This window comes from Penicillium soppii (genome assembly GCF_028829465.1).
Source record: "Penicillium soppii strain IBT 18220 chromosome Unknown utg000006l, whole genome shotgun sequence".
Classification (NCBI taxonomy): Eukaryota; Fungi; Ascomycota; class Eurotiomycetes; order Eurotiales; family Aspergillaceae; genus Penicillium; species Penicillium soppii.
The window spans coordinates 155130-168668 of NW_026643236.1; the positions used below are offsets into that span (position 1 = coordinate 155130).

Below are 13539 nucleotides of genomic sequence, written 5' to 3' on the forward strand. Positions count from 1 at the left end.
ATTACAAATTTAATTGCCCATGTCATGACTTGTATATCGCTAATACACCCCCCTCTACGGTTTCTCCCCAGGAAGACGGACATCCTGCCATCCTCGTCCATCGCCTACGCCTGCAACACTGCCGTGTGGTCGGATCCCCTGCCATTCAGTGAGATTGATCCACCCAATTTGCTGCACATCGCCAAATCCACCAATCCAGTATGCATGGGTCACCACTAGCCGCGCCCAGAAACTGGCATGGGGCGAGTAAGAAGCACCAGGCAACCAGACCTTTGCATCTGGATGGGGCTCAAGAAAACATTGCTCGAGTGCGGCAGCTGCGTCATCGGGGAGCGGAGAGGGCAAGTTGTCCAAGTATCCGAAGAGGGTTACGCGAGGCAGGGCAGCCAAGCTTGGAGGCAAACCAGGGTAAACTGAACCAGCTTCATTGATATGATCCCACCAGTCGATCTGGAGGCTCAGATTTGACCCTGCAGCGATATTCTTGAACGTAGTTCCAATGCGAAGTCCAAGGATCGTCGGATCACCGTTGTCGTCATGGGACAGGTCGGAAGGAAGGGAGCCATCACAGTCGGCGATGTACTCGCGGAGACCGATAGAAATTCCAGCAACATCAGAAGGAGCATGTGCAGAGGGAGGAACCGAGTCTGGAAAGGTGGTCGAGATGACGCCAGAGGGAGACAAAGCGAGAAGGCGGCGAGCCATCAGAGTAGAAGTGAACCACGAGGGGCGGCTGAAGCCTTCATTTTCAATGGAAGCAGATTCCAGACTTGGATTCAAGGTCTGGGCTTGTCCAACAAAAGCCTGGAGATTCTCAGAAGGAGGAATAACGAAACTGTGGGCCGTGAGGGGTGAAAGAAGGGCGAGAACGCCGGTGAGAAGAGAGGTCGGATGAGAAACCATCATGATTGTTGTTCAGCTATAGAAGCGACCATCAAATAGAGTGGTTTCATAAACAACAGAGAACAGGGAGAAGAGAAAAGGCAGAAAAATGCAGGTCGAAACCGGAGATGCGGAGAGACGCGGGCATCGATCATCTGATAGACAATCTTATCTGATCTAGTCAGTCACCTGATCCTCAAGTATATAGCCTTGAGAAGCGAGTCATAAGTTATGTACTGATTTTTTGTTAAATTAGAATTGTTCAAAGTATCCAGTCTAACTCGTGCTAAGTAGTCAATTAGGGAAATATCAGGGTCCATCAATAGTACGGTTTTTACATTCCTTTACACCAAAACGGCACAGCACTGTTATCACCCGACCTCGGGATGCTCGCGTATGTTACCAAATATGTTGGCAAAGCGCTTATACACTAAATCATATGTTATATGGTTTTGTGGTGCAATGTTCTCGCGGCATCCATGGCATGTGTACCGGTCATGCCATACTTCAAAGACAATTGATGAGCTACAAGCTTATGGAAGATGCAGTTCACACCTTTTCGTGTCATTCCATTATTTCAGTATTCTATATTCATATCCAGGACTTTTTGGTCAATTCGAGGTTTTCCTTTTCGCGTTTCAAATATTCTAGTGTTGGTCTTACATCTAACCGAGCCAACATAGTGGCTGAAAGCTTCGGTCCTAACATCATCTATAAAATGAATATCAAAAAATTTGAGTTTGTTGGGCTGGTGATGACAACTTAAAAAGACATATCATACGATTTCTCAACCCTCTTCTGAACCTTGGAGTACTTCTCCAAGTGTACATGTCTTCGTGGGTACTGGTGGGCTGCCTACATTTGAGGCTTGACATTGCACCGCCACAAGTCGCCACCAGTGGCACGGCTGACGCCTAAATGAGTCACCAGCAAAGCCATGGAAACAAAGCGGCTATCCATGATTACGAGGACCGATATCGCTGTTAAGTATTGGCTGTATTTCCTATCTGGGTTGGGATACTAGATAGAAAAGTTGATACAGGTATCGAAAAACAAAAGACCAACCCCATGCCAACCTCACTCCATACTAATAATAAAAGGGTAAAAAAAGTGAGAGAAAAGTTGCACGATGGTAGAAGACATGCCAGTCATCACCTCATCGTACACCCGAGGGAATCAAACGCCCAAATTCCAGCGACCCAGTGCCCAAGAAAATAGAATTATGTACAAGAACACTTCCGGGTAGGGTCGCTGGAAGTAAATAACAAATAAACGACGGACTTTTTCTTTTTGTCACACAAAAGGAAATATAGAGATCCGCTAATAAATCGCAATTCAATTCAAGTATTCCGCAACCCGGAGGCTCGGATTTAGAGCGACCTTGCGTGCTTCACTGCCACAGCAGGCACGCTTCATGCCTGCTGGTCCGGAGACTGGACTAGTTCGTATGGGTGCAATAGAGTTCACATGTGACATAAACGAGTGTGGTAATTGTCCATCAGGCAACACGGAAGAGTCTCCAGAGGCTCCGAGGTTGATCAGGTGACGCACATGGTTTTGAAGCAATAAGTCGTCGGAACCAGTCCGTCCACGTTTCCGGCACTGGCGCCGTTCGGGGGTCGCACCGGAAAGTTCGCAGAGACTTTGAGCAGCTTCGCTCAGGCTGGAGTCCAGGGTGAAATTGGACAGGTCTGGGACGGAAGATGTCATGGAACTTGGATACTCGGGAGAGCCGTAGACACCGACCAGAGAACTCTCGTCGATTGGAGAGGCAATAGCCAAAGTCTTCCGTGACTCCTTGAGTGAGTTGCTTGTGCATCGCAAAGTCGCCTTGACGGCCAAGCGAGCAGGAGCTGAGCCAGAGATGCCCGAGGCGTTGGAGGAGACTGATGACGACCGCGAAGAGCGAGAAGACAAGGTAGACACATCCGAGACCATCGAATCTGGCGACGAGGCTGAAGAGCTCGAGCGAGCCAAAGATGACCGACGAACCGCAGCCGGGAAACCATCGAACGACTGGGTCCTGGGGCAGAAAGACATAGGCGGGCGCTGATCGAGGGTCGATCGCGCCATGCAAGCATTCTGCGCCTGGGACATGGCCGTACAGATGGAAGGGCGGCGGTTGTAGGCAGCCATACTCACAGCAGGAGTAGAGGCCACCTGTGACTGGGGGGTCATCTGAGGCGTAGGAAGCATCGTAGGCCGCGGGATACCGGGCATAGCCAAATTGGAGAAGTCCATGCGCGGAGTCGGCTCCAAGGTCCGTGGAAGACTCCGAGGACAGGCTGGGGTTTGGTCCCGGGAGCGGATCGACTCGTTTCTCGGCATACTCCGAGGCGATGGGGACTCCGACAAATCGAGCTCAGTACCACCCATAGCCGAGGCCGGGGTCAGAGGCTCGGACTCTACAAATTCCAGTTCAGGAGAGAGTCTGGGGAGAACAGTCTGCCAGCACTGACCTTCAGCGACCGGGGGGCCACCGGCACCAGGGGTCAACTTCAAGACGAGATCTGTCCAGCGCTGGAAAGTCGCCTCGTCAATATGCAGGCGCCATCCGACGGCCTTGAGGAACATGAGCTCATTCTGGTTGATCTCAAGAGTGTTGAGGCCAGAGATCTTGCTCCAGGCGCGAGCGGAGTAGTTGCGGTCCTGCAAATATTTCGAAGCGAGGATCAGTGCCGCCAGAAACATCCGACGCCCACACTGCATCGCCCGCAATAGCGAATGATCCCGAGGCTGCTCCTTTGTGAAGTCATGTGTAGGGACGTGAGGCTTTATTTTAATCAAATAATACAAGGCCACCTGCAAGGTACTGTAACTAGTACGCGAGCGGCGAAGTGTTTCCTGGATAAAGGTGCGGAGGGGAAGAACCCCTTTCGATCCGGTCGCGGCATCACTGCGCGATGCCGCGGCGGAGAGGGGCCAAATGGTCTCAACGATCTGTGATGCGGTGTCTTTTGGGAAGGGATGTATGTTTAGCCGAGTGTACAAGACGTATCTCCGAAAGTGGTCCTGTTCAAGACTTACCGACGAGGTTATCGACGAAGTTCACCTTCCGTTCCGACTGCCGTAGCAGACATGGCGGAGGGCGTGCGCTTGGGGCGCTAGAAGCATAACTGTTAGTGCGCCGAGGGTGCGTTCGCAACTCGGATGGCACTACACCGTCCACCTTGGGAGCCGATCCCTGGGCCATAGCCTGAGGATAAGCTCCATTGGTATTCCTTCCCTGACCATTGCCTTCATTCTCCCAAATCACATCAACTGGGTTGGTCGACGTCGAAGATATCGCACTGGATGAGACGCAATCGAGAGAGAAGACAGAGGAAGAAGAGGAGGAAGCGGAGGAGGAGATCGATGAAGCATAAGGGTGAGCGTTATGAGACGCTGTCAATTGTGAACTTGGGTTTGAGAGGTTCAACCCCAAGACGTCCATCCTTGACATATCCGAAGGTGCTGTAGAGTTCATATGGACAGGAGTTGTTCAGATGAAAAGAAAGCGGGATCGGAATAGAGGCGAGAGATGGTCCGATTATGGGAAGCGTTATAAAGTTGTCAAGATACCGTTAGGAGGGAACCGGGAACGAGGGCCGAGGAGACAGAAGCCGTCTTTTGCGAACGTAGGCGACGGCAGACCTTTAAAAGAGAATCGCCAGGTTGATAACCGAGACGTATAAAAGAGGTATAAAAAAAAGAAGTGAGGACAATAAGCGGGAACCACCGGGTAATGATGGCAAAGGGCAAAGGCAAAGGATTATAAAGACAAGAAGAAACGTATTTCACGATCCGATCAAACCAAGTGCTTTTTTGATATAAGAAATAAAACCAAGCAAGGGCACGTGGCAAAGTATGACTCTTTCTGCGTTGAAGTTGATTTAGATGCCAAAGACGGTGACGATGCAGAGGTCGGTAACAGCAACACTGGCGATCGGGTCGGAAGAAACAATAGGGTACATTTTGAACAGGTCTTGTGATGGGGAAAAGATTATATCAAGACATCCAACTAGAGACCATGAACAGGCAGAACCAAGTTGGTGGCTACTTGAACAAGGCAGTCGTTGGAGACTAGACTAGGCAGATGGGGGGGGGAGAGAGTCGGGAAGGCTGGGGGCGAAAGAAGCCTGTGTCAGCGAAAGAGTCAGAGAGAAGATAGAATATGGGGGGAAGATGATGCTTTATCCGTTTCTTACCTATGACTCTTCTTTTTTTTCAAAATCTGTTTGACAATTTGACTAAGAGGAGGCAAAAAAAAAGAGGACAAGTTTAATGAAGAATCAAAAGTCACACTGTGGCGAAGTGGCGGATTTCACCGGGGGGCTCAGAAGAACCAGAAATAGAATAGAAGAATATAATGAAATACTCCAAGATTCTACTTCTCTATGTTTTATAATATCAGGAGATAGGAGGCTATGACTCTCTGTTTCTTCTGATATGAAGAGGAAAAGGGAAAAGGGAGAGGGGGAAACCCGGATGCGGCGCGCGAAGAAGTCTTTCCGAGATAGGAGTGGTACGACAGTGACTCACTACAGGTGATTTTGCTTGTTATATATGTTATATACTCTGATTTTTTATCATATTCTCATTTTTATATCTCTATTCTATTCTATTATCTTATTGTTTTTGTTTCTATCTATCTTACTGGTTACTAGATATAAAAATAATACCCAACAATGTTCAGGCGTAAAGGCATTAATTGACCCGATCATGCAGTGACACCCTATCAATTGTGTAGCCTATTAAATACAATATATGTATTTCAAGGCTCTATCTATCTATCTAACTATATATAAAGAGCTATTTTTCATTACATATTATAAATATATCCCTTATACTCTCTCTAATTTCAATGTAATATACCCATGTACGAATATAAAGAATCAAATCTTGAGTCATACAGCCACTTTGCCACGCTGTTCCCGGCCCTGACCAATCCCTAACCTGGTAGACTATGTTAGCTTTTTCTCCACTTCTATGCGTTTTATGCCTATTATGCCTATTATTCTAGCATTTTCTCTTATTCCGCTATTATCTCGATGCTAATTGGTTCATTATTTGGTTCATTATGGGATCGTCCGTCTGGTTGGGGTTGCCTGCAGCCTACCTGGGGAACCTCGGGTCTCATATGACCTCAGTCTTAGGCTGAGACTCAGGCTTCGAGTGGATCATTTTCGAGAATCTTCATCTTCGTGTCAAGATACACGGATACTGGTGAAAAAAGGACAACGTGATGACAATATAAGGAGGGGAGCGAAACACCTAAGTAAATCCCGAAGGGAGAGTTCTTAGGACAAAAGTCTCTTCACCGGAAAACCGGAAGCATAATTGTATGTATGTAGTTACTTCTACTATTTCTAGCTATTGGCTACAACAAAGAAAAAATATGAACTAATTCTACTGCGATGCAAGCACCTCTCGTAGCAGTTCTACCAGTCTACATACCTCGGTCTCTGTTCTAATCATTAGTTATCGCTAACGAACCCCATCGAAACATCCACTCACCGGTGTTATAATGCAGGAAACTGACCCGCACCACTCCATCCTCCACATCGGTCAACCCACACACGTCGGCCAGCAGCCGGTGGCTGTACATATGACCACTGCGGAACCCAAACGCCGATCGACGCTCAACCTCCTCCACAATGCGTTGGCTGCCAAATCCCTGCACGACAAAACTAATAACCGGCACGCGTAGCTCCTTGCTTGCCGAGGGCTCACCGATAACGGTCACCCGGTTATCCGAAGTCAAGAACTGCAGCAGGATCTTCTGCAAGCGCTCCTCGTGCTGGGCCATTTGGGCCCAGGTTGAGTTAGGATCGGAGCCGAAGTACTCCACAACCTGGGGAATGCTCTGAGTGAGTTCATAATTGGCCGAAGCCAGATTGAGCTTCAGGTCGAGAGTATGAGTGGGCTTAAAGAAATGACCCAGTGACTGGATCTGCTCATGGACGCGTGACGAGGCATATAATTGCGCCAGATGTGGTCCGTACACCTTGTACCACGAAAATGCCTACGTGGAAAGATCGGTGTCAGTACTTCGAATGAGTTGGTCAAACATCAGGTGAGATTAACTTACATAGAAGTCCACGTCCAACGCTTTCACGTCAACCTGACGGTGCGGCGCAAGGGCCACTCCATCCACACACAGAAGGGCCTAAACAGATCGACATTAATGGGTTCCGTAGGGCACAAAAACGGCATTGCAATAACTCACGCGAGGGTAGGCATGAAGAGCATCTGCAATATCGCGAATGGGGCTAATAGTTCCGGTGATATTGGAAGCATGAGGGCATGCCACAAGTCTAGTCTTGTTGGAGAGTAGGGACCTCAACTCGATTGGATCGCAGATCGGATTCTTTGGGTCGGCAGCAGCCCACCACTTGACAGTTAAGCCCAATCGTTCAGCTACTTGGACCCATGGGGCGGTGTTTGCCTCATGGTTCAGCTTGGACAGGACTAATTCATCGCCAGGCTGGAACTTTAGGGCTGTGGAGAGATTATGCAGCAGTTGGGTGGTTGAGACACCGATACTGATCTAGTTACGAGTTAATTGTTTGATTCTGACATCCGATATCGATGTAGAAAGACATCTTGGATAATGAATGTACCTCCTCGGACGTAGCATTGATGAACCCAGCGGCCACATTGTATGCGTTTGAGTATGCATTGGTCGAAGTTTGAGATGTTTTGTAAGTAGCCCCAAGCTGGACGTTTGTGTTTAGCAAGTAGGAGCGGATGCTGGCGCCGATTTAGTAGATAGTAATATATATAACATGGCGGTACGGGTATTAACTGAACTTACGAATCAGCTACAGTATCGAGGACTTGGCTGCCTCCTGTATCTCACTTGTCAGCTACTGCGAAGCTATTAGACGAGCAAGTGGAGGTCTCGTATCCCACCTACCAGCGTTATCCATATACACCTGCTCCTGTTGGAGAGCAGGGAAGCGAGAGCGAGCTGTGGTTACATCGAGAACGTTGGCCATGGTGGTTATTAAACTTGCTTGATGAAATGAGATAGACGTTTGGATGCTTAAATGTTGCAGGATATTTACAAAGGGGTTTCAGGTTGATATCGGTCTTTACTCAGCCGAGAGGGGTAGACGGTGGACCTGTTAGTACCGGATTTGCTCCGTTCTCTGGCTAATTCGATACCATTTCATGTCAAGCCTGGTTACATTGAGTGATTAGCCGACTCTAGAGCTTGCGATCAGCGAAAATCCACACAAATCGGTGGGGTGGTATCTCTGTTGGGATATGATTGATGCTGCCCGCAGCACCTTTCTCATAGAGTAGTAGGGAGCAGAACTCTGATACAACGTCATAATTAGACATCCCTTCGTTTGTAAATGCCACCTAGCAGCTTTACAAAGTAGATCAAAGGGGTTGTTTTAAATGCGACGAGTCTGCTTCCATTGGGTATATGCATGAAATCCAAAGCCAACAATCCTCCGTACAAACATAAGACAGAAAGAAAGAAGAAAAAAAAAACACCGAGAAATGTCACTAGCCAGGAATCGTATTCACAAGGTCGAGTATCGAGTTATCGAGTATTATTCCATCATCGGCGCGAGCCCGTCGCCCCAGGCCCTCCAGGAGAAGCATCATGCACAACACACAGCAAGTACTTCCGGTCCGGTACGACGACAATCTCATGTTTCTTTGTGCGCATTCTCAACAACTTCACCTCACCATCCTCTTCGCGATCAAAGCCGTCGTCCCGGTCCTCACGCGCCGTACCAGCCTCATTCCCATAATCGTAGTTCACATCCAAATGGCTGTCACCGGGTCGCTGCGTGGCAGGTCCAGGTCGCGATAGCGAAACTCCGAGTGCGGAGGCACTAGAAACGAATGCAAAGATGTGGGCAGCTAGAGTCTCAGCTTGGGAGGGTTGGTATGGTTGTGTGAGGGCGGGGGAGGCAGGGGATGAATCGGAGGGCTGTGTAGCGGAAAGAGGAGTCGAGTCCGTGGAGGGGATGTGTGAGGTGCGAGAGGTGGTATTTTCTTCAGCTGATTGTGCTAATTGTCCTGTGCTTTGGATGATCGATCCATCCTTGCGGGATAGAATCAATGTGGATTGCACACCTGGGCGGGAGGTGAGGTGGGAGAGCAGCGCGGTGACATGCTGGGGAACCTGTTGTGTGCGCTTGGGAGTGTAAGTTTATTTGGTTTCAATGTAGAAATGTACAAGAGTAGACTTTGACTTACTGTTGAGTTCGCCATGCTTGCGGGGAATGTGAAGAGCGGTATGTGATGGGTGTTGGATGTTATAATCAGGGGCTCAGAGGTTCTCGAAGCATATACTCTGCAATTGAATGTTTTCTCGCTAGGAACTCAATTATCGCAACACTTAAGTTCAGGAACAACTACAGTGTTTCTCTCTTCTCTTCAAAATATTGAAATGACTAAGCATCGAAATGGGAAAAAGTAAACAATTCAAGTTGATCGCCAACAAATGGCCATGTTTTGAGAATATGTAACCAAATACTTCCTGGCCCCAAGCTAGATGTCTTCCCAAGATGAATTTCTATGATCTTCCATGCAACGAATTTTATTGTTCAAAAGAATGGGTTGATGCCGGACTGTCAGCCAGAACTACATGAGTTTGAAATTGACTCCATTATATACAATGGCTAACGAGAGCATCAACAGATGTGTCATATTCACTTTAAATGTCATGCGCATTAACAAAAACCAATTTAAACGAAAAGGTAAAAACGAAACAGAATGGTATCATGGAGAATACAAAGATGGACAGTATATAGAAAGGTAAGCAAAAAAGATCGTCTCAAAACAAAATGAAATGTTAACGCCGTTGCGTCAGAAGCAAAAAAGGAAAGAAAGAAAGATCCAAAAATAAGGAAATGAAATGAAATGAAAAGATCGTGATTTATCGTTGGCGGGCAATTCGAGCTCCACTGAGACTGGACTTGTCCGACATCCACCCAGATTCGATATCCTCGATCATATTGTCCAGTTGCTTCACATTGGCACGACCGTCTTTGCTCGAGCCTGACTCAAACCCACTGGTCTCACTGCTGCGAGAAGAACTGACCCAACTATCAGGGCGGGAAAAATGACTGCTTGGATAGTTGTTGGCATAGGGTGCATGTGGGAAGGCTGGTGGCATGTTGGGGTCCAGATTGAGGCCCTCCAAAGCGTTCTTGCCGCTCGCATTGAGCGCCGCCATGAGGGCAGCCTGCAGCATCTGGTTTTGGCGTTCTAGGTTTGCAACCCGGTCTTCGAGGTAGTGATCTCGTTGAGCGGGGCGTGGGTGTTGGGTGCTTTGGGATTCTCTCAGTCGAGGAGCCGAAAGGGAGTATTGCGACTGAGGAGTTGAAGTCTTCTCAAGATCGTGGTTGCTGCGACTTTGAGGGGCCGTAGAGCGGGTAGGTTGGGGGCAACGAAGTCGCAAGCGGCCGGAGCTCTGGTTTACATCCGCTGTGCCATACTCCCGTCGTACTGTTTGGATTCGCTTGTGCTTGGTGGATTCGCAGCGGAAGGCCTTGGAGTCTTCTCTAGGGCCGAAAACCTCGTCGTCCGATGACGGAAGGGGAGACTCAGGTCGAGACTCAGTACGACTTTCCCCATACGAATCAGGGAAGCTCTCATTCCGAAGGCTGCTTCGGGAGCTGTCGCTCTGGGAAATCGTGGAATTCCGGTACGACCCAGGCGCAGCAGGAACATCCTTGCTTTTCATTGATGATAGCTTAGCTGCATGAGGAGCAGCGGCATTGCGTTGGCCAATTTTACGTCCAGGAGGCGGGGGAGGAGCGTGTTGGGGAGGGGGCGCCGATGGGAGAGACGCAGTAGGTGGGGGCGTGGGTAGCCCAAAAGGAAGGTTCTTTCGACCGATCCGTGGGTTGATATGGAGCGCTGTCAAGGCATGTTTGCCATTGGTCTTTGTTGAGGTGCCATGTCCTAAGACAGGAGAGTCAGCCAAAGGCTCACCCTCTGATAGCTTGTTTGAGCTTGATGTCCCAGGATCCTCTTGCATCCGAGGGATGCGGACACTAGATGCACGCCCTCGACGAGTGAATAGCCCTGAAGTCGACTTAGAATAGTCGGAGATTGATGGAGCGAATAAGCTTTCCTCATCATCAGCTATTGAGCCGCCAGCGTCCACACTGCCAATAGCAGTTGCTGGACGTGAGTCGGGCCTATTGGGGCTGTCGATGGTTGACTCTGTTTCTTGGTTTTCGACGGCTGTGGCCGAAGACTGCAAAGTCGATGATAATATAGGCCCTGACAAAACCGATCGGATAGACTGAGTACTCGTGTCTGGAAGAGCACTCGGACAGCGTTCAAGCTCAGGCAAAGATGGCAGGGGTCTCGTAGGTGCTGGCAGAGGAAATGCCTTGAGTGTGCCCATAGACAGCGAGGCCCGTCGGGTCTTGATTTGATCTGGGGACGCGGACTCCTTGGGCGCTTTCTCGACAGAGGCTTCAGCAGCAGAATTTGCGGGAGGCACGAGAGACCCTGGGCATTTTGGCCCCGCTTCGGTAGCTGGGACATCCGTGAAGACATCCAGTGATTTTCGTGAAGCCTTCGAAGACTCAGCAGGATTGTCGGACGACCCAGGCTGTGGGGTTCGTGTCGATGATGCCGCGGCATTGCTGATTATCTGATACCGGGGAACTGCTGAAGTTCTCCGAGCCGCGATGCTTGATTTGCGTGGAGGCGCAACATCAGGGAACAGTTTCAAGGTGGGTTGGGATGGCGTCACGTTGCGGACCGAAGGTTGGTCTGACTGGTCTCGCCTCGAGCTATCGCAGGAAGCCCGGGGCTGGGACTCGGTAGTCTTGACACTCGCAGGTGCACTGCTAGTGGGAGTTGAAACAGATTCAATATCTTGTGAGGTAACAAGGTTGTTAGAGTCTGTGGAGTTGGATGGCTGTTGGCTTTGTTCATCGATAGAAGTGTTCCTAAAAGAAAGGCTGGTAGAGGCGGACGACGAAGCTGATGCGATGACCTTGGATGGTGTGGGGTCTGCCCTCGGACTCGACATTGGCACCATTGAAGATGATCGAGAGGGAGCGTTTTCAGTGGGTTGGTATGGTGGTGGCACTGAATCGTCGAACTCGGCAGAGAGCGAGACCGCGACATCAACCATTGAACCAAAGTCGTCCAAGTCCAAAGAGGCCAGGCGCCGTCTCGGCTCGGTTGGCCGTTTCCTGCCATCAGCTTTGGCTTCCAACCATGGCTGTCCGATGATTTCCACATCTTTTTTTGATTTAGAAAGAGACCTGGAAACTGACATCCTGTCACTTTCTATTGATTGCTTTGCCTCCCTCTGTCCTTTCAACTCCTTCGGTAGAGGAGCTGGTATCAGATATCCTTCTCTTGTCAATGCATCAATCTGGCGCTGCTGATCGTCTTTCTTTGATTTCAATGACGGTTCCTTTTTGGGACGCTGGGCGAATTGTAGAAGGCGCCGATGAAATGGCTTCAGTTCCTGTTTCAGCTCCGACTTCGATTCCTTGGGCGATATAGCAACCGGAAGCGCAGTTGCTGTATCCGAGGGACTCGAGGGTTGAGGTGGAGTGTAAGTTTCAGATGGCGATGGAGGTGCTATAGGTTGAGGGGTCATATTCTGGGTCTGAAAGAAGCGAACTAAATCCACCAGGCTTTCATTCCTGCCGGCTCGTTCAGCTGTACCCGCTGAGCGAGCTTGAGGTCGTGGTCCACTCCCGCCACGGGATCTAGGAGGCGGAAGATCGGAAGTTGTCCCCGTCATCTTGGGGGACGTCATATTGACTCTTCGTTTCGAGGGAGGGTCAGGTCGATAAGTGCGAACGATTGGGCTTGGTGCGACGGCACTGTCATGCGATGATTCCCAATGATGCATAGGGAGATGGGGCATCAATTAAGATATTCACAATGCGAATACTCGCAAACGTCGACATCAACTTCGTGTTCTCTAGCAGTGAACAAATTGGGTATGTGTGTTTCTAGGCAAGTCAGAGGACCGAATGGCGGCGCCCGAGAAAACATTCTCACCTTGAACAAACAGAAAGAAAGAAAAAAATAGTACTCATGAGCAACAAGGCGAGTTATATAGAAGCCGGATATGATATATCGATACAAACTGACACCAGTATGTACAGAGGGTGCCACTATGTACAGAGCTGAGGCGTCGAAAAAGAGCAAATGGAAGCGAAGTCGAAGAGGCGAGGCAACCGAAAGGGGAGAATTTTAATAACTATATACACATGTAGGATTCGACTTTCTGAGCTATCGCATCCTTACTTGTGGAATCATACAGGAGGTACAGGAGTCCTTATCCCCCCTCTCCTGTGGAAAGGCACAGATATAGTTGAGTCTAAAATAAGTACGAAATATAGGATTGTCCAAAGGGATTCAATCCAAGTAAGGTGTGGAGAAAGGACTGTCAAACACGCTGTCGATGTGTAGTTCGTTTGAAATATGATACATCTTCTATTACTTTTGCCTACTTACTTGCGGAGCAGTATATAGTCCAATCCCATTGTGTAGCATGTTTGTCGCATCGTTGTCGGACAATGCAGTTCTACCATAGGCCAATCTAGAATTGAACTGATAACCCGATTCAACTCTCTTGTTTTTTCTTTTTCCTTTCCTTTTGCCCTTTGATGAACAGATGCAAGGGGGAAACGTTAACATCGAGGAGGAAACGTCAAACCC

At 49.0% G+C, this 13539-nt stretch overlaps 5 protein-coding genes across 5 annotated transcripts; all 5 read right to left on the reverse strand.

The window, feature by feature from the left end:
• Positions 1–54: 54 nt before the first annotated feature.
• Positions 55–906, reverse strand: N7529_007418 (uncharacterized protein; the record flags this gene model as incomplete). Its single annotated transcript, XM_057242945.1, has 1 exon — positions 55–906. One exon carries the CDS (start codon positions 904–906, stop codon positions 55–57), a length of 852 nt encoding a protein of 283 aa, XP_057094483.1.
• A 1311-nt stretch (positions 907–2217) lies between these two features.
• On the reverse strand, positions 2218–4348 carry N7529_007419 (putative G1/S-specific cyclin Pcl5; the record flags this gene model as incomplete). Its single annotated transcript, XM_057242946.1, has 2 exons — positions 2218–3836; positions 3910–4348. 2 exons carry the CDS (start codon positions 4346–4348, stop codon positions 2218–2220), a joined length of 2058 nt encoding a protein of 685 aa, XP_057094484.1.
• A 1922-nt stretch (positions 4349–6270) lies between these two features.
• N7529_007420 (putative aminotransferase) lies at positions 6271–7862 on the reverse strand (the record flags this gene model as incomplete). The annotated part of the gene is made up of 7 exons (XM_057242947.1): positions 6271–6326; positions 6379–6886; positions 6953–7030; positions 7091–7411; positions 7485–7614; positions 7679–7712; positions 7781–7862. 7 exons carry the CDS (start codon positions 7860–7862, stop codon positions 6271–6273), a joined length of 1209 nt encoding a protein of 402 aa, XP_057094485.1.
• A 575-nt stretch (positions 7863–8437) lies between these two features.
• On the reverse strand, positions 8438–9099 carry N7529_007421 (uncharacterized protein; the record flags this gene model as incomplete). The annotated part of the gene is made up of 2 exons (XM_057242948.1): positions 8438–9022; positions 9085–9099. 2 exons carry the CDS (start codon positions 9097–9099, stop codon positions 8438–8440), a joined length of 600 nt encoding a protein of 199 aa, XP_057094486.1.
• Positions 9100–9766: 667 nt separating this feature from the next.
• Positions 9767–12724, reverse strand: N7529_007422 (uncharacterized protein; the record flags this gene model as incomplete). The annotated part of the gene is made up of 1 exon (XM_057242949.1): positions 9767–12724. The coding sequence occupies one exon, from the start codon at positions 12722–12724 to the stop codon at positions 9767–9769; it is 2958 nt and encodes a 985-aa protein (XP_057094487.1).
• Positions 12725–13539: the final 815 nt, after the last annotated feature.